The sequence below is a fragment of the Sphaerodactylus townsendi genome, linkage group LG03 (genome assembly GCF_021028975.2).
Source record: "Sphaerodactylus townsendi isolate TG3544 linkage group LG03, MPM_Stown_v2.3, whole genome shotgun sequence".
NCBI lineage: Eukaryota > Metazoa > Chordata > Lepidosauria > Squamata > Sphaerodactylidae > Sphaerodactylus > Sphaerodactylus townsendi.
Window position 1 is genome coordinate 100,192,625 of NC_059427.1, and position 19,072 is coordinate 100,211,696.

Genomic DNA, 19,072 nt, shown 5'->3' on the forward strand with positions numbered 1-19,072 from the left:
TTCTTAGAAAAATGGTCTGGAAGGAACAACTCAATAATACTGAAAAAGAAGGAAACTTGGACCTTTTCTGTACACTTCATTTGCCCCATATTGAAAATGTTTTGGTTCCCATCCTTTACCATGATGTTTGTCCACACTGACCGTCACAAAACATTTCAAAACCAACATATTTTTTTCAAAAAAATTGCTCATTCATTGATGTGATGCTTTGTGGGTGCATTGCTTCATTAATCCAAATTAGGAAATGAAGAGGCAAAGGGGAAAGGAGCAAGGTGAGGGACATGAAAAAATGACAGATGGGCATTAAGGGAAATGTTAAGCGATGACACAGGGGAATGAAAAATGGCCCAGTTTTTTGGTGGGAAATTTAAAATGTTCCAAATATGACAACACTGAAGGAAAGTTGGCTTGGAAATGTTTCAGGGGAATATATTGTTGTAAGAGGTGTTTAAGAAATGGTGAGTTAAAAGGTAAATGAAACATTTCCAGCACCAATTGGAGAAATTGAAATGTGAAAGTCTGAGGACACGTTTCATGATTGTTCCAAAAATGTTTTAAATGGCTTGTTCTGGAAAGGCCTAGGTCGGAGTATTGAATATAATTGTATTTCTGGAACAATTTTGTATATATTCATTTACCTCAAGAGCAAAGAAATAATAATTCTGTTGAGATGTAATCAATACATTGCATGGACAGTGAAGGCTGTGATGAGATAATTCTATGGTCTATCACAGAGCAATTAGGCTGTCTTTGTATTGCCTTAAAATCCATGCAAAATCTTTTCCAGCACTCACATTCTGTGAGGACAGTCAGAAAAGCTCTCCCCATTGTTCATTTGTTTTCATGCTTAATTCCTGAACTATTATCCACTGATGGTTCCACTACATCGCCAGCTGCCTTGTTAAGAAGCCAGCTCTTCTGCACTGTAGGGTCACTGGGAATTTTGTTGCTCACTGTATTAATAGCATCAGTCTCTAAGTAGGGTGTCAGATGCATCATCATTCCAAGCTTTCTTGGAGCACAGTCAAGTAAGAAATTGAAATTTGCCATGGTAAGTAAATGCTTTTGAGCTAGCAACTGTGTTGCCTACTGCTTACAGAGATAGATCAGGAATTATGTACTGTTGACTCATATGCCTTCCCATCCTTAAGTCAGTCCTTACAGATTTTATACACACCGATTGCAATTAACAAAATGCATTTGAGTGAACAAGCTTCCATAATCCAGGCATCTTAAACAAGTAATGTCTTTATTCTGAGGATAGAACTCTGCTGCCAGTTAGCAGGCTTAGCATCCATTTTCACAGTCATTGTTGCTATCTATTTAAGAAAGTGAATAGGAAAAAATATTCAGCATTTAAAGCAGAAAATTTTATTACCTTAAAAAATCACCCTTTCTCCAGAGATGTCAGGGAAGCATACATGGTTCTCTCTTCTCTCATTTTAGTTTTTTTCAAATCACAGATGGAGTAAGTAGAATTTGAATTTATTGTAAAAGGCAAATGAAAACATAAAACAGATTTTTGTGTGGCAATCAAATTCTAATGCCATATATAAATACTAAATAGTGTACTTGCTGGATAGCCTTACTGGAATACAGGATCATCTTTGAAATTTCTGCTTTATTCAGTTTGCTACTACTAATAACTACTACATGAATGAAATATAGCTGTACACAAGGATGAGTAGCCTGAGACCAGGGCTGTGACCTTTCCATTGCAAAAGGACACTTGGCAATTGCTTATGAAACAGGAATGTTCAGTTCTGAGACAAAGATCAGCTTGAAATTATCTGTGACAAAGTGCTTGTTTCCCCCCCTCAGCTTTCACTGCTGCCAGACCTCTGAGGCAGATGAGTTATCTACTGTATGAAAGCCACTAAGAAGCTCAGAAAATGAACAGAGAAAATGCTTACTGAAGTTTAGATAAAGATCATTTGCTAGAAATAATAAATATTCTTAATCCCACTCAAGGAGCCAAACTAGAATGAGACAAAGACCTGGTCTACAGAGCACTTAAGTGGTAGAATGAACTGTATTGCTTCAAATGGATTCAGAATTGCCAGCTTAGAGTTAGGAAATAAGAAGAGATTATGCAGTTTTTGGGTGGCAGGGTTTGGAGACAAACATCAGCATCAAGTGCTCTCTCCAAATCTGTCATTTTCTCTAAAGGAACTGATCTCTGTAGTCTAGAGATCAGCTGTAGTTTTGGGAGAACTCCAGGTCCCACATGGAGACTGCTAATCCTAATATGCAGACCAGGCCAATCTTTGAAATCTGCTTTATAGGATTGACAACTCCAGGTTGGAAAATTCCTGGAGATTTGTGGATTGGAGCCTGACAAATGTGGGGTTTGGGGATGGACCTCAGGAGGATATAATGACATAGAGTCCACCTTCAAAACCAGACATTTTATCTAGGGAAATTAATCCCTGTAGTCAGAAGATCATCTGTAATTCCTGGAGATCTTCAGTCACCACCTGAAGGTCAGCATCCCAGGAAACCCTTGAATACCTAGGATTCACATATAGTTGCCTTCCTAGTTACCTAGAAATGGCGGATGGAATAGTGATGTGTAGTTCCAGCAATTACCCTTTCAGAAGATTTTTTATGAGCAACTGAGTAATTGCTGCTTTAAGTGTGGTCAGCACCTAACTCTGCAAAACTGATAGGCCGTTTCCACACGGCCAATTAACGACGGCCTGGGGGCGGTAAAAACGCCGCCCCCGGGCCGCCGTTCGCACAGGCGCCGCTGCTGCAACGCAGCAGCGGCGACCTGGATGCGCTTCCCTCCCCCCAGGGCGGCCTCAGGCCGCCCTAAACAACAACCCTTTAAAGGGTTGTTGTTGGGGAGGAAGTGTCTTCCTGGCGCTGTCTCCCGTCTCCGCCCCACTCACAGTGTCCTCGTCGTCGCCTGCTGGGCGTCGCAGCCCCGCCACACTGTCCTCCGACCTCCAGGGGTCGGAGGGCAGCGTCGGCGGGGCTGCGACGCCCAGCATGGCGACTTGCATTTAGGTTACACCGTGGAGTGGGAGGGGAAGGGGGGAAGCGGCGACTTCCATCTTGAACCGCTTCTGCTGTCTGCCGGCCTCCGGCCGGCCCGTTCATCGCGAACAGGCTTAGCCCCATACGCCGCCCTCACTCTTGGCGCGCATTAAGAGTACAAGGAGGCCGTGCGGAAACGGCCATAGACATGATTCAAATTAGCCATGATCCCAAGTGTACCACATTAGCTTTCATCAACTAGCTGGGCAAAAGCAGTATCATACCACTTTGGAAGTACAAATATTTGTTCGGAGTCTCTACTATTTTGGAGCATGTTTGCAGATAAATATTTTAAATAATGAAAGGTATGTAAACCAAAATAAACAAATCATGAATTACTAAAGCTATCAGGTAAAACAGGCAGTTATACTTTTCTAAATTTCTAGAAAGTAGTACAAGAAAAGTTACATTCACTCAAAAATTGTTGGATGCACTAAGAACTAGGATCAAGGTGTAAGGTAAACACCTCCACCCTCGCCCCCACCGTCAGCAAATTGATAACGTTAGCATTCAAACTGATAGAGTTTTTATGCAGGCTTAGAAGAAATTAAAATTTACCTCAGGCAGCAGCAATCATGAAGACCAAACAGTGGTATCACCTGTAAGGATCTCCTTGGTGATGAAATGCTCCAGCAGTTGCGAAGATGAACAATCTATATATTCCCGCTAGTCTCTTCCTCCTGACCTGCTACTTTGTTAACTAATGTGATGTAGATGATCACAGGCTGTAGCAGCTAGTTCCAAAGATAACTAGGCCACTTAAGCTGAGAGGGGGCATAGCACCAGTAAGTTATTACTACCATGATGCTGATTCCTCCTCATACTTGAGAAGATTTCTACTGTTCTTTGAACTGCAGCTTCTGCAGATATTTATTGATGTGAACAAAAGCTGAATTTAAGACTAAGGGAATTTAAAGAACTTATTCATGTTCTTGGGAAGTACAGACTTGGAGTGGTGGTGGTGGTGAAAGAAGTAAATTGGATAGCAAACAGAGCCAGAAGAGGAAGAAAGTCAAGTTCAACATTGTCTAGCCCACTAATGCTACTTATGTTATTCTGGCAATTTTGTATTACAAGTAAAAAGTCACTTCTGGCAGCATATTATTAAGTGACTGACTGTTCTCATTTGTATATGTGTTTATGTGTGTGTATATATATCTTTAAAATACTGGAAGATTGAATCATATCTTCCTTGAGCATAAATTCTTCTAAACTGTACCCTTTTCTTTCTTGTGCTGTGTGTTCTTAATATAAAATATTAATATAAAATTAAGAACATACATAAAATTAAGATGCACAAGGAAAAATTGGTACAGTTTAGAAGACCTTTCTATGCTCAAGGAAGATATAATTCAATCTTCAAATATTTTAAAGAAAGAAGATACTGTTCTGTCTTATTGATGAAGATGTGACAAAAAAACCCCCCACTATCAATGTTCAAGAATAGTTCTGTAGGTCACTGAGGAGGTGATCCCCTTCCACAAGGAAAGGAAGGGAAGATGCATATCTATATCTGATAAAACAGTACTTGGGGGCCTGGAAGAAACAGAGGCAGACAGACACTTCTGTGAGTTTGCTGAAGCAACTGGAGCATAGGATCTCTGTTTCTAGAATACTGATGTAGGTTAGCATATTTGTTTTCTGGTAGAATGTCTCTTTGTCTCTACCCATGCTCTGCCTGATTTTTGTAAATAAATCAAATGCATAACATCCAACAAATCTCCAGTAGAGATCTCCAGTAGAGATCCAAATCTCCCAAAGAAAAATAACCCAGATAAAGACTGTATTGTCGAAGACTTTCACAGCTGGATTCAACTGGTTGTGGTGGCCACGGTCTGGTGGATCTTGTTCCTAACATTTCGCCTGCATCTGTGGCTGGCATCTTCAGAGGTGTATCACAGAGGGAAGTTACGAACAAGATCCACCAGACTATGGCCAAACAGCCCAGAAAACCCACCAGAACCACCAGATAAACACTACTTCTGGAACTTCTCACTGCTTGGGATCTTGGAAGCATATAACTATGTATTAGTGAGTCAGCATTCTGCTTTACATGGTAGGTAGAGAAGTAGTTCCCTTCACAGATGATCCCTCAAATATACATGTGGTCACTGAAATTCCCAATTGCATCAACATACAGTTTACACAATCACAGTCTTCATTTTAGTGAAAGAATTGTGTTAACCAGGCACCCACATGATTGAATATCTACATGGAGTATTTGCTTTACAAACTAAGCTCATCTTCATGGTGGTTGAGAGGGGGAACCCAAATCCTGTTCACCTTGCAAAATGGCATCTGCTTCATCTGATGGGATCACAGAACAGAGACAAAAGCATGGGAATGGGAAAGGATGTTGTTTACAGAGAGACTGGTTCTCTGTGTTTGCAAGAAAAATCTGTGTAAGCGCTGGGTCATTACGCTGAATGTTTCATGAGAGGTGAACACTTGTTTCTCTGCAGTAGGGATTTGAGCCATTTCTATTATTCAAATATACAAGCACTTTAAAAATGAGGAATAAAACTCTATGTGGGAGTAAATTATGCTACCCTTTTAATCCTTGGGGTGATCTGCGTAGGCAGAAGAAAAGTTCTACAGAATGGAACACTTTCCATTGCTGCTAGCTGATCTCTGCTTGAGAAAATAAGGTAAAAGAAATGGAGAAAGGATTTTAATGTGAAGTAAAAACCAACGGCAGCAGGATTCTTTATATCTTTTCTTTTCATTTCTTTATAGTCCAAACTCAGACTTTCCTCTGCTTTCTCATTCAAGTAAGAACAGAAAGGCACATATTCTCTACAGAAGATTCTGACATTTTGTGGAGGTGCTTAGGAAGTTACAGTTAATATGCATTTCCCTTTGACTAGGTTCCCAATTCAAGACAGAATTAGCTCAATAAGCCCAGCAATTGCTTCTCGATGACATGCCAGTTTACATTATTAATTATCTGATACATTTGTTCCTTAGTTTTTAATTCTCCTCTGTTTTTCAGTTTATTTACCTTATTTTTCAGTATATTTGCCTTATATACCTTATTTACCTTATTTCTACATTTCCCTTCAACAATCCAGAAATATAACTTTCCTGTTGCAATTGTCTTGATCTAAAATCAGTTTCTAAAATCCAGGTATCTAACATCAGTTTATCTACACTGTCACTTTTTCAGCTCGAAATATCCTATTTCCTTTTCCCTTTTATCAAATACCCAAAGGTTCCCCCCCCCCACCTTTTTTTATTAGGATACAAAAGCATATACAAACAACCAGAAATTTACCAAAACAAGGCATAAGCATTTCCTGAAATATTATAGCACCAGAATTATACAATCAAGATTTTTTTTGACATGGTCGCAGGTACGCAAGGCTTTTAAGATGAGATTAACTTCTAAAAGAATCAAAATCAACAATTTTTAAAAGAAGGAAATTTGGTCATGTTGCAGGAAAGCTTGCCACAAAGATAATGCAGTAACATTATTCATACTCTTGATTGCATTTAAAATAGTAGCTCACCTATGGACCGTGAGCTTGTCTGTCCCATAGAGGATGATGAAATCAACCACTGTTTCTTCAGCTGGGCAGGTGAACCATTAAAGGTGATGGCCATAGAATTCTTAGTGAAAAGACTTGGGTGGCATTATAAAGCAGGCATCCTTGTCTGAAGCTATATAGCAGAGAAGTGCAAGAAACTGGAAAAGGCCATTTATGAAAGAATTCTATCATGGAGGGAATGGGTATATCTTATCAAGAGGAGCACCCTGGAGCAGGGTGCAAGTACATAGTTAATTACCAAGCTTAAAAGGGTAGAGATGATTAAAAAAAACCTTCTGAACTCATCTCCAGATGGATGCTGACCATTTAATGTAGTTCTCAACATACAGTTCATAAAGACTATGACTACATCTGACCTCAATTACAATGTTCCCTTTACCAGTTATTTTTGATAGAGATTATTCCACATTTCTGCTGAAGCCATACATAAAAAACTAATAATAATGACTGGGATTTATATAATCCAAAAAGTTTCCAAAGTGATTTTACAAAGTCAGGGAAATCCTTTCATGACTCTGAATGTGCCCATTGAGATCCTGTAAGCATTCATGAAAATAATTACTTTGGCACAAGTGCCACTTACAGTCAAAACTAAAAAAAAGTTCAAGTACAAATTCAGCAAGCATCATCATCATCATCCAACCTATCCATCCTTAAACCAAGACTCTTTCTTCACCCAAGAAACCCAGGCAGCCACTCCAATGTGCCACATTTGACAAAGGCAATGGCAAAGGGTGACTTCCTCTTCATCTTGTGCTTCTGCTTGGGTGTAAGGCAAGCTCCAATGTACTGCCAGTACTTGTGGGGCTTGTCTTCCTTCCAACAACACTGGCAGTGCCACTGATGATCCAGGTGCAAGGTGAGCTACAGACTCACCACTGGTGCCACTGGGGATCATCTTCTGCCAGGGGATGATGAGGTGGGTCTAGGAGGCATATTGCCTTCCAGACTTGCTCTGCTACCTTTCTGCTTGAGGCAGCCTTACCACATTCCACTGCTTGAAGCCTATTTTTTCCCAGTCATTTCCCAAATGTTTTATTTGTGCTGTGCAGAATAGGGCAGACGATGCAAGGAACACTTGGAAATGTAGTGGCATAAATGTCCCACAAGATATAAATGTTCTAGGTCCTAAAGGAGGCCTCCAGAGAAAGGCATTTTTAGTAGAATAAAAGGGTGGTAGAATAGAATGTAGGAGATAACATACCCTTTGACTGCAATTTAGCAAGATTAAAAGGATTCTATGGGCCAAGTCTTGTTCCCAAACTGGGAAAATACAGACTTACTGGATGTGACTTGGGGAGATCAGCCTTTCTCTATACATAAAAAATAGTGGAATAAAGAACTGTTCTCTTTCTTTACCTGAAGACATTGCAAAGAAAAAAAGTTATCACATACCTGCTTCCTTCTGCTGCCAGAGCAACATGAAGGTGGAAAACTTAAGCAGAGGCAGGCAAGATTCATTCTGTTGACTGCAGGAAGTGAACTGCTCCATTACCTCAACCAATTAGGAACTTCCTTTTGTTCTGAATGGTGGTCAAGAAGAGTGCAGCCTTCACTGCACTTTCACTTAGCTCAATTCCTTCCCCCAATGGTAACTTTAATAACCAGGGAAATACATGTCTCAGGCCTGGACCATTTGATTAAATGCAATACACTCTTATAATATTGGGGAAAAGGCACAAAATTATGCAAAAAGGAATGACCAAGAAGAACCCAATTGAAAGCAGCTGAAAATAAATTGGCAAGCTTTTTACTATTCTGACTTATTTCCTTTCCACAATGCCATGTTCTCTGAGCTGCTCAGAATTTTTCGTTATGGGTTTGCGATTGCATGTGCATTTCCTGCTTTCATCAACAAATTAATAGTTACTAATAGCAATGCACAAACATAATGAAGAGGAGGAAGAAAGCATTTTTGTGCCACTGAGGGGAGAGGGGAAGCAGAAGGCTGATATTTTCATTTGAGGAAAGGGGCAGCCTGACATTGAAACGTTTGCCTGAACTACTTCAATTCATTCACAGCCTTTTCTTTATCTGATAATGTGCACTGTCAGTGACCAGTAAGTTCATGTCTTAATTTGGCTGCTTGCTCTCAGGTTCTTCCTTACACTGCTAGAAGACACCCCATTACTTGCATGCTTGCTAGCAGGCAGTTTCTGAAAGACTCCAGAGAGACCATTCTTATCTCCCCAGCCCGCCACTTAAGCTAGTCATAAAGAGGGTGCCAATGTAGAAAAACTGTAAGAATATTTTTACAGCAGTCCCTATGGTAATACTATTGGTTCAAAAAGTGTGCCCTCCATGGGAAATATAACAATGTCTCAGGGGTGAAGCTAAGAAAATATCCCATTACAGAAAGCTGTACAAGAAAGTACCCAGCAGGACAGATGATGGGAGATAAAGGAGCAGACGCAATTTACCGCAGCTGCCATTCCCTGTCAGGGAAGGGCAGCAGCACTTGATGCTCCCCCTTCACTTCTCTTCTTCCAGGTGTGGGCCAGGGAGGGCTTCAGGGGCATTGCATGGGGAGCATGCGTGGCATTGCAATGCTCATTAGCGGGAGGCAGGAGTCAGGGCAGGTCGCCCTCATGTCAGCTGACCCTGGGCCTTATAACACAGAGCGGAGCAGAGCGAGGACCTCTTGTCTCACTGCGTCTGTTTGTTCCCCACCCTCCACTCCCTGTTTGTCATGTTTTGTACTTCATTGTCATAGCCTGGCAGGTGGTACATGGGGAACTGATCCTTGGGTAGGGTAAGCAGTGTGCTAATCCTGTAGTGGAACCTCCTTAAGAGGTTAGGGTGGAGCAAGCCTGGGGTCAGGACGCCCAGGCGTGGGCTCAGCAGGCTTGCGCTCCAGCAGCGAGGAATCTTCAGACAGTGGCCCACCGCCCATCTGGAACCCTCCTCTGCTGCTTCAGTGAATTGTTGTTTTTTCCTCAAACAGGTGGGTTTGAGGAAAGGGTGGCTGGGGACAGTCTTCAAGCTGCCCAGTGCAAGGATCAGGCTCCTATGCTGCGCCTTACACTTTGTGTTCCTTGTGCCAACAATAAACCCAATGGCTCTGGCCAAAATTCTATACCACAATAAAGTTGTACTGTGTTTTCTTTCTCAATTGCCTGAGTCTCTCCTCTTATAGTGCCACATTTCCTTCCATCTGCGGCAATGATAATGCAAAGAGTTCAAACAGATAAGCTAGTTACAACCAATGCTCTTCATTTTTTTTCTAGTTGGTAGCTGTACACCAAGAAAACAGATGTGAGATTAAAATCAGGGAGGGGAGAGCTCAGTTGTATCATGTTCAGACTGTTAGAAAGAATGAGATGGGAACAGTAAAACTCTGGGTGCTAAAAAGTGGTGTCTGAGGAGGATGTTTTATCAAACTGACTAGATTTATTATATCATGTTCAATTGTATTACATTAGGAACCTGAAACGCTGACATTTGCAATGGAAAAGCAATATAAAAGCTGCAGTTTCTGCTACATGCAATGGGAATTGAAACTTGAGATATTTAACTCTTGCACTTCGCCATCCTACCTACCTCTCCAGACAGACAGTAGATCTATGAGGAACTCAAATATATAAGATTACAAGTGGGGACCCCAAGTAACCTGCAGGGAGGAGGCAGTCCCCCCAACTTTGTTTCTTCCATACTCCCCCTACTCTTCTACATCACTCTTTCTTTCTGCCACCCCTTGCTCTTCTCTCTCTTTCTGCCCACCTATTTCAGCTCTCTTTTTCTGTCCATCTACTCAGGTTCTTTCTCACTCTTTCTGCCAGTCTACCCAAGCTCTCACATACACACCCCTTTCTGCCCACTTACACAGCTCCCTCTTTATGTCCTTCCTACCCTAGCTCTCTTTTTCTGCAGATTCCTGTAGTGGCACCTGCCACCAATCTCTATGCTTGTGCACAGAATGCTTTTCATTCCGGGGCTTCCCCAAGTCTAAAGAAACATCTGTTTGGATTAAGTGTGTCTCTGATCCATGAATTTAGGTATCTGAATGAGGGGCCACACTTGAGAACTAGATATGGCCCTGAGAATTGTCTGAACTCATACAATGTGGGTCTGCTGCAAAACTGCCAGATAGGAAACACTTGGGAAGTACATACAAGCTGCCTGTGGAGTTATTTAGGTAAACATGGCATAAATATTTGAACCTTATTTTTGAAACTGTAATAACTAATATAATCCACTTGACTTATAACACAGATGCATGTGAATAGAGAAAAATTCAACAGATAAGATATGGCTTTAGATAGTAAAAGGTTTTTTTATAAATTTTATTGCAAATTAGATAATAGACAATAATTATTGCTTAGCAATATAGTTATTACATAGCAATATAGTATATTCCATAACAACTTTTCTTTCCACTAGTAACTGAATGCTACATTTCCAGAAAAGAAGAAAAAAAACCCAGAGAAGACCAGGAGAAAAAGAGAAGAGAGGATGAAGAGAAGAGGGGGAAAGGAGATAAGAGGTGAAAAGAGAGTGAAAAGGCAAGAAAAGAAAAGAAGAAAAAAGGGAAAAATAAATAAAAAGGAGAACAGAGAGAAGAAAAAAGATAACAAGAGAGAAAACGTAAAGAAAAGAAAATTAAGATATGAAGTAAATAAGAGATTTGGACTTCCAGTAAAGGATTCTTTGTTTCCTTACAAAACAGCACTCGTACTTACATCTTATATTAAGTAAATGGTTTCTAACATTGAAGGTATCTTAACATATTTCTAAATTCTGTTTTTGTTTGAAGATTGTCATTAAATGGTTTCCAGATGTCCAAAATGGTTTCCACGTTCTTGTTTTTTTTAATATACTTGATAATTTATCAAGGGAAGCAAAGTAAATAAGCAGAAGAATCCAGTCTTTTATCATAGGGGCGTTTGTCTTTTTCCAGTTCCGTGCAATGAGCATTCTGGCTGCTGTAACCATATATAAAAGCAGAGTTTTACATTGTTTCTCCATATTACTATATACCATATTTAACAGAAACAATTCTGGCTGAAAATTTAAATTAGTACCCAAGATCTTTTTTTTTAATTCTTAGCCCTTCTGGGATAGGGTGGTATATTAAATCCAATATAATAATAATAATAATAATAATAATAATAATAATAACAACAACAACAACAACAACAACAACAACAACAACAACAACAACAACATTCTGTATATTTCCAACCAAAAAGGCTCTAATTATTGTACAATTCCACCGTATATGGAAGATGGATCCTCTTTCTTTTTCATACCTCCAGCATTGGGAGGAGGTTCCTTTGTACATTAGAGCTAGTTTACTTGGGCACAGGTACCATCAGTACATTATTTTGTAAAAGTTTTATTTTATTCTGGTACAAGTAAACCTTAAATCTTTCCAAGCTTTTTCCCATGATTCAAGCTGAATTATTATATTAAAGTCTTGAGCCCATCTTACCATGCAGATCTTAACTTGCTCTGATTCTAAAATTTTTTGTAACAGACTTTTATATATTTTACTTACTGTCCCCTTTTTTGCCTCCTTTAGTATTTTCCAAAGCTTTGCTTCTTCTAATAGATAGTAAAAGTTAATTCCTCCCCCCCCCTAACTCCATAAAGGTCAGAGCTGGTGGGGTCACAGGCATGCCTTCCTTGATGAACAGGATGTGTTCAGCCATAATTTCTACATAAGGACTAAAAGAATCATGATGTTTTTTTTAAAAAATTCTAAAAACAAACTACTCTTTAAATGGAAGCTATCAAATCCAACCATAACACTGGCTGTAGGGAAAGACAGCAGCTGCTTCTCCCTCCCCAGTTTTAGATGGAATGATGCGCTTGGTGCCTTGCTGGGGTGGTGCACTCTCATGTGCCGTTGTATTTTTCAGGGTCAAAGTTGTAAGTAACCAATCACCATATGTTTTGGAGGTCTATAAAAGCAACCTGATTTTATTCAGTCCAAATAGAAAGAATGCAATTCAAGTATCATTCATGAGCTTTAAAAAAGGCATTTAGTCTTCCTGTAAATCTTATAACTACATAGACACACAATTATGCTTAGTAAAAGACCATGTCCAAATCGTTCAAAATATGAACCAGCAACCATGTCATATTACTGAAATTGTGTCATGAAACTCAACAGAATTATTTAATAGATATATCTGCATCATTTTATGGCCTAGCTTGGTATTTTAACTAATCAGCTGTGTTGAGAGCTTGGTAGACTCACAAACTCTGACGACAGTTCTGGTACAGCTAACCTTGTACATTGTGCTGATAATGACAAAACAATTTGATGAAATATCTTGGGCATCTGGCATTTGCTTTTTGAGCTAACAAATTTAGCAGTAAATGAGTCATTGGGATAGAATGATAAATTTAATTTCTTTTTCTCTCTCTCAACAGACCAATTTCATACAACAAGAACCTTTCTGCAGCTCATCTTTTAACTGTATTTTGTTTATTGTGCCAACATGTTGCTTTCCTAATGCATTCAGCTACTTCCCAGGGAAATTCATAGAATTGCCTTCTATTGTTCTGAGAAAATGTGAACTGTATCAGGCTGTTGCTAGGATAGGATCATGGCAACAGTCTCAGCATCATTTATCAAAACAACTATTTTCATTCTATGTACATACTTTTTTAAACCGTCCTACTTTGTTGCTTTCTAATATAGCGGAATCATTCAGGTTTACCTCATATTTTAATTCCTTCACTATTTCCCTGGGTTTCACAAATAAAAACTTAAATGTAATTACCTGTGATGTTTTCTCACAGCCTTCTGTAGATAATTTCAAACTTGGAATAGTCTTTTGACAAGATACTGCAGGCAAGAGGACATCAACATACATGAACCTTACAGAAAAGCATAAGCTTAGAAGAGGATATCAGCAAACCTCTACTCTCTTTTCAAGTCTGACAGTGGAGTCAAATAAGTCCCTTACACAGACAAATCTTTCTTTTCTTAAACATTCTACCTTTCAAACATTTTACCTTTCAAATATCTGGGGAATAAAACACTATTTATCAAGGAGGCATAAAGTATTATACATAACACAACTTTTACAATCTACATTTACCACTTGGGGAAAGGTTTCCCAGAACATACAGGCCATACAGTCAATGCATATGATTGGCTGTTTGACTATAGGTTTTCTCTTCATATTTAGTACTTCAATTTGCTGTTACCACTAGTGGCAATAGTTCTCACAGTACCAACGAACATGCCCAGTTCTCTTCCCCAAATGCAAGATTCTGTGAGAAACTGTTGTGCGGGTCCTAGAAAATGAGGGAACATGTACACACAGCTGCTTTCCAGTAATTAGCAATCCATTTACTTCCTTACAATGTTTTCAGTGCATGTTTTAAACAAACAGTAATAATGATATGCAAAAGGTTATATTTCATTTTTATTAAAAATATTTTACAAACATTCTCTCATCAGTCCTTACGTCCACAGTACCACATGTACTCACAAAGCTCAACAGCAAACCACAATCACTCAGAATTGAAGTGTAACTATGACAACGTCTGCCGCCAGGGAAGCTTCAAATATTTCTGGTAGCTAAGAATGACAGGCCTTACTTTCAGAGGCTTTATTCGTGCTGGCTGAGACTAAGGGTATTTGGAGAAGCAATAAGAATGCTTTAAATAGATGCCCAGATCATCCAGTGGCTTACAGACTTCAGCCTTTCAGAATATTCTGCTGTAATGCCCCAAAGCAATATAGCTTATGGTAGAATGTGACAATACTGGCATCTCCTAGCCTAAGCCAAAGCTCCCAGGGGACAGTGAACTGACAGAAGGGATGGAAAGGAACATTAATAAGACCAAGGTTGGATGAATGATCCAACCTCATATTGCCATTTCTGGAACCCACTAATCTCTTCTTGGTGCCCTTGCAACTGAAGTGCCTGCAGATCACTGGCCCTGTTCATTCAATCCAATTAAAAGAAAATAAATATTGGGGATGCGTCCAGGATCACACACAGTGGCTGAATTACCTATGCATTTATATGACCTTCTATACAAAACCAGCATTCATACAAGGGTGTATATTATGTTCTAACAATGCGTTTTTTTCTGCACACTACAAATAAAATGTCTTCCAGATGTTAAAAAAGAACCATTTTTGCTTTTTTTTGTCCACATAGCATGGAAAAACAAAGCATTGCCAGGAAAAATGGTTTTTTCACCATCATTTTCTGCCACTTCAGAGATCTTCCATGTTGCCCACCATGTTGCTGAAGGTTTCCTACAGATGTTTCCTCTGCTTGTATCACAGTCACCTGCAATTTCAGCTTTTAAAGTACATGAATAAACTTAGTTATGCCTAGTAATTCTGTGAATGTGTTTTTCCCCATTTTTTTTGTTTTCAGTGAAAACTTGAAGCTACAAAGACTTGATATGAAAATCATAGCTCTCCATTGGGCTCAATGGATTTATACCACCCAAAATGGTGACCTGAGTTCAAACCCAGAGCTGCCATGTATCCAGAGGCAAAGCCAGGGGGAAGACGATCAATATCTCTAGAATGCCCCTGCTATATCAGCGGGGCCAGCAGTGGCGTAGGGGCATGGACGTAATGCTGTATGCCATATCCTGGCATCTCAGCAGGGGGCAGAGCCACCCACCAGCAGATTTGCCCCTCCACCCGAGTAAGTGCCACAGGAAGGGCAAATCCACCAGTGTAGACTCATGCCACCTCCCAACAGCAATTTGTCCCCCTTTTGGATGGCACTGTAAGGAATGGATCACTGAGGCTAAATCTGACAGATTTAGGAATGGAAACAGCTGATGCACCAGCCAAAGTTGGGCAAAAGCACTTGGGACCCCTGCAGCCGCCCAGTTTTCAAAGGTGACTGATAGTTCAAGTAGCACTCTGAAGCTGCAAACTGATTTTCAAGGGAAGTGTAACCCCATCCAAGACAGAAGAGATCTAAAATCCTTGGTCTGCCTTTCTACTAACCCAAAGAACTGTCATCTTGTCAGGATAAAGTTTCAGCTTCTTCAGCCTCATCTGGCCAATTACTGACTGCAAGCATCAGTGATTCTGGTGCAGACTATTGTTTTCAGTAATGCAGGACAAACTAGATTTTCAGACTAGTTGTGCACAATATAGCAGAAGTTGTCCAATCAAGCAGAATTAACTCTTCAAATTAATCTGTGTGCCGTATGAAAGGATTTTTTAAAAAAATTACTAGGAAGTTAGGATTTTTTCTGGTCTTGCAATTCTGATATGTGTGAGTAGCAAGACCTTTCACATGGTTTTTATGTTGCAGGCTTCATGTGTAGGAGCGGGGAAACAAAATAAGCCTTTTGGGGGCCCATAAAATTGAACCCCCTGAAGCAAAGTTCACCAAGCCTGGATGCTATTACCAGGAGGGCCTCCTGGAGCCACCTTGAAAGTCTGGTGCCTCTATCTTCAAAAATGTGCAGCCTGCACAGAAATTCCCCATTGGGCACAATGGAGCCAAGGTACTGCAAAGCAATTTCTTGGGCAATTTCTTGGGTTGCCTGTCAGGAGCGCATTGTTAAAGGTAGCAACACCAACATTTCAAGGTATTATCCGGAGATTGTCCTGATGATACCACCCAAGTTTGGTGAAGTCTGGCTCAGGGAGTCCAAAGTTACAGACCATCAAAGGGGTAGCCCCCATCTCCTGTTGGCTCCCTTTGGAAACAATGGGGGATGGGGTACCCCCTTTTGGAGTCTATAACTTTGCCCCCTAACCAAATTTCACCAAACTTGGGTGACATCATCAGGACAGTCTCCAGATTATACCCTGAAATTTTGGTGCCATTAGCTTTAAAAATGTGTCCCCGGCAGGCCAAAATGCTAAAAAAAATAAAAAAAATACCCCCCAAAGCCTGAATGCTTTGCTTTTGGATTTGTTCATATTCAGGCAGAACATATTCAGCCGATTTTGGCCCGAATATGCCTTAAAGGGGGCCAGATTCGGGCCACATCTGGGATTTGGTGCACCCAAATCTCCAAGCCTACAGTTAAACAAAATAATGTTCCTCTTAAGTAAATTTGGTCTACATTGAAGAATCTGTTTGCGTTTCTGATGTGTATCCTGTTTCTCAACTGAATTAGAACTTCAAAAAAAAAAAAAAAAGGAGGGATGAATAAGAGAATACTGCCCAAGTTTGTTGGGAACATGTTTATTCCCTGAACCCTCCCAGTTAAAAAATCAAGACGGAGTGGAAAGAGATGCTTTTGCAGGAGGATGAATCCTCAAACATAAATGGTTCAGAAGCTGTCTACTTTCATTATACACATTACATTGGCAGCAACACCTTGTTCAGAAGAAACAGAGATTGACAGTGGCCATCCCTTCCTTTCTGTCAATATTTGAGTCTCAGTATTTCTGTCTGGCCATTGCAACTGGCCATTGCAATACAATGGAGGGAATGAAAGCCTGTCAGCTTTGACTGAACTAATTTAGCTTGCTCCTTGACAAAGGGGAGGAGAATTCATGTTGGTGTTTGGTTGCTTTGGCTCAAGTTCACAATTTTCCCATCTTGGGAAGTGTGTGGAATGCAGACAATGTAGCCAGAAGCCAGAAAGAGAAAGAAATCATCTTTACAACTGGCTTGCTTCCTGCCACAAGACAGCAAAGAAGTATAACTTCTTCCATACTCTAGCATTGCACTATGCAAATATTTTGAGTATGTGTTTTTTAATTCTTTTTGTATTATAATGTGTGGGTTTTTATAGGTATGTTGCTGTGGCTGCATAGGATGAGAGGGGCTGGATGGGTGATTAGAGTAGTTAACTCTGGGTTGGGAAATTCCTGGAGATTTGGGGACGGACCTTGTGGAAGGCAGGGATTAGGGAGTGGAGGGACTTCATTTGAGCATAATGCCATAGAGTCTACCCTCCAAAGTTGCCATTTTATCTAAGGGATCACTTGTAATTCTAGGAAATTGGCAACCCTATGAAGCATATACAGGGTTACCTAGATCATTAATAGATTGTGTAATTATTGTTGGGTGTTAGCTGTATTTAGATTGTAATTTGGATAACTCCGGAGTTGTACCAGGGGTAGTTATTAGAGTTATACTAGAGCTAGTACTATAGCTAATTTGGCATAAGGCCAGATTGATTAGGACTGGCCTAGTTGGCTAATTTGGGGATTAGTCAGGTTTCTGGGAGGGAGGGAGGCTGGTAGAGTCATGGGGGCACAAACCTTGGGGCTAGGGATCCCTGTGTTGATGGGGCGGGGTAGATATTGCGGTAGGCGGCGGCCGTATGATAGAAGGCACATGAGATGCAATTATGCTCGTCTGCCTTCTGACCTCCGACCTATCCCGAGAAACGATGGTGGTTGGGATCAGGGACACTCTGCTTCGTCTTTGGTGTTAATCAATGCCAGGTCCATCAATAATAAGACCATGGTACTCCGGGACTTCCTCGGAGCCCAGCAGGTGGACCTGGCATGTATCACCGAAACCTGGGTGCGCGAAGGTGAGACCGTCGCCTTGGGCGAAGTCGCGCCCCCGGGTTTCGCGTGTATTCACCGATCACGAACCCAGGGCCGGGGGGGCGGTGTTGCATTGTTCATCCGTGATTCTATCCCCTTCAGGGCAGCCCCCGTCCCAGAGGTCTCCGGCATAGAGTGTGTCGGCTTGGAGTGGTTGGCCTCGGAGAGGTTGGCTGTTCTCCTAGTGTACCGGTCGCCTAGCGCACCGGGAGACAGCCTGCCGCGGCTGCTGGAGGTAGTGGCGGACTGGGCGTTGCGGTTCCCCAGACTTATTGTCTTGGGGGACTTCAACGTCCACGCCGACGCTGCCTCATGTACGGCAGCCGCGGACCTGGTGTCATCCATGGCGACGCTAGGCCTCTCCTTGATAAATTCTGGCCCCACCCATGAGGCTGGGCACACGCTGGATTTGATCTTTGGGTCGGGGATAAGCCTGGTCGTATCCTCTATTGATAGAGTGCCATGGTCCGACCATTTTGCCCTGAAGGTCCGGGTGGACTTGCCGCACCAACCCCGTCTAGGCGACGGGCTGATTTACGCCCGCCCACGGAGACTCATGGATCCACTTGGTTTCCTGAATGCTCTGCGGGACCCTGATCCCGCCGGCACACTCGATGAGCAGGTGGAGGATTGGAACTCCCGACTCTCCGATGCCATCGATGTTGTTGCTCCCCGGCGTCCTCTTCGCCCCCGCTCTCGGCACGCTCCATGGTACACCGAGGAGCTGCGCCGTATGAAGCGGGGGCTTAGACGTCTAGAGCGAGTGTGGAGGAAGTCTCGTGACGAAGCTGCGCGAACATCCTATAGGACGCTTATGAAAGCCTATGAGATGGCGACGAAGGAGGCGAAGAGGACTTTCTTCTCCTCCTCTCTCGCGTCCGCTAGCTCTCGCCCAGCACAATTATTTCGTATAATTCGGTCACTGACCTCCTTATCGGAGAGATCTTCAAATCCTCAATTGGACATTAGCTGTGAGGCATTTATGAGCTTTTTCGCGGATAAGATCACGTCGCTCCGCCAT

The 19,072-nt window shown here is 41.4% G+C and overlaps 1 protein-coding gene across 2 annotated transcripts in view; it reads right to left on the reverse strand.

Annotated features, from left to right (window-relative positions):
- The window catches only part of KCNIP1 (potassium voltage-gated channel interacting protein 1), a 677,814-nt gene that overhangs the window by 467,106 nt on the left and 191,636 nt on the right, over positions 1 to 19,072 (reverse strand). The window contains exon 1 of one of the 2 annotated variants that reach the window (XM_048487209.1): positions 6,552 to 6,633. The exons of the other annotated variant lie outside the window; for it this stretch is intronic. Coding sequence (XP_048343166.1) covers positions 6,552 to 6,579 — 28 coding nt within the window. The 5' untranslated portion in view covers positions 6,580 to 6,633. Of the gene's footprint in view, positions 1 to 6,551; positions 6,634 to 19,072 lie in introns of those variants that run through there. 2 annotated transcript variants of the gene reach the window in all.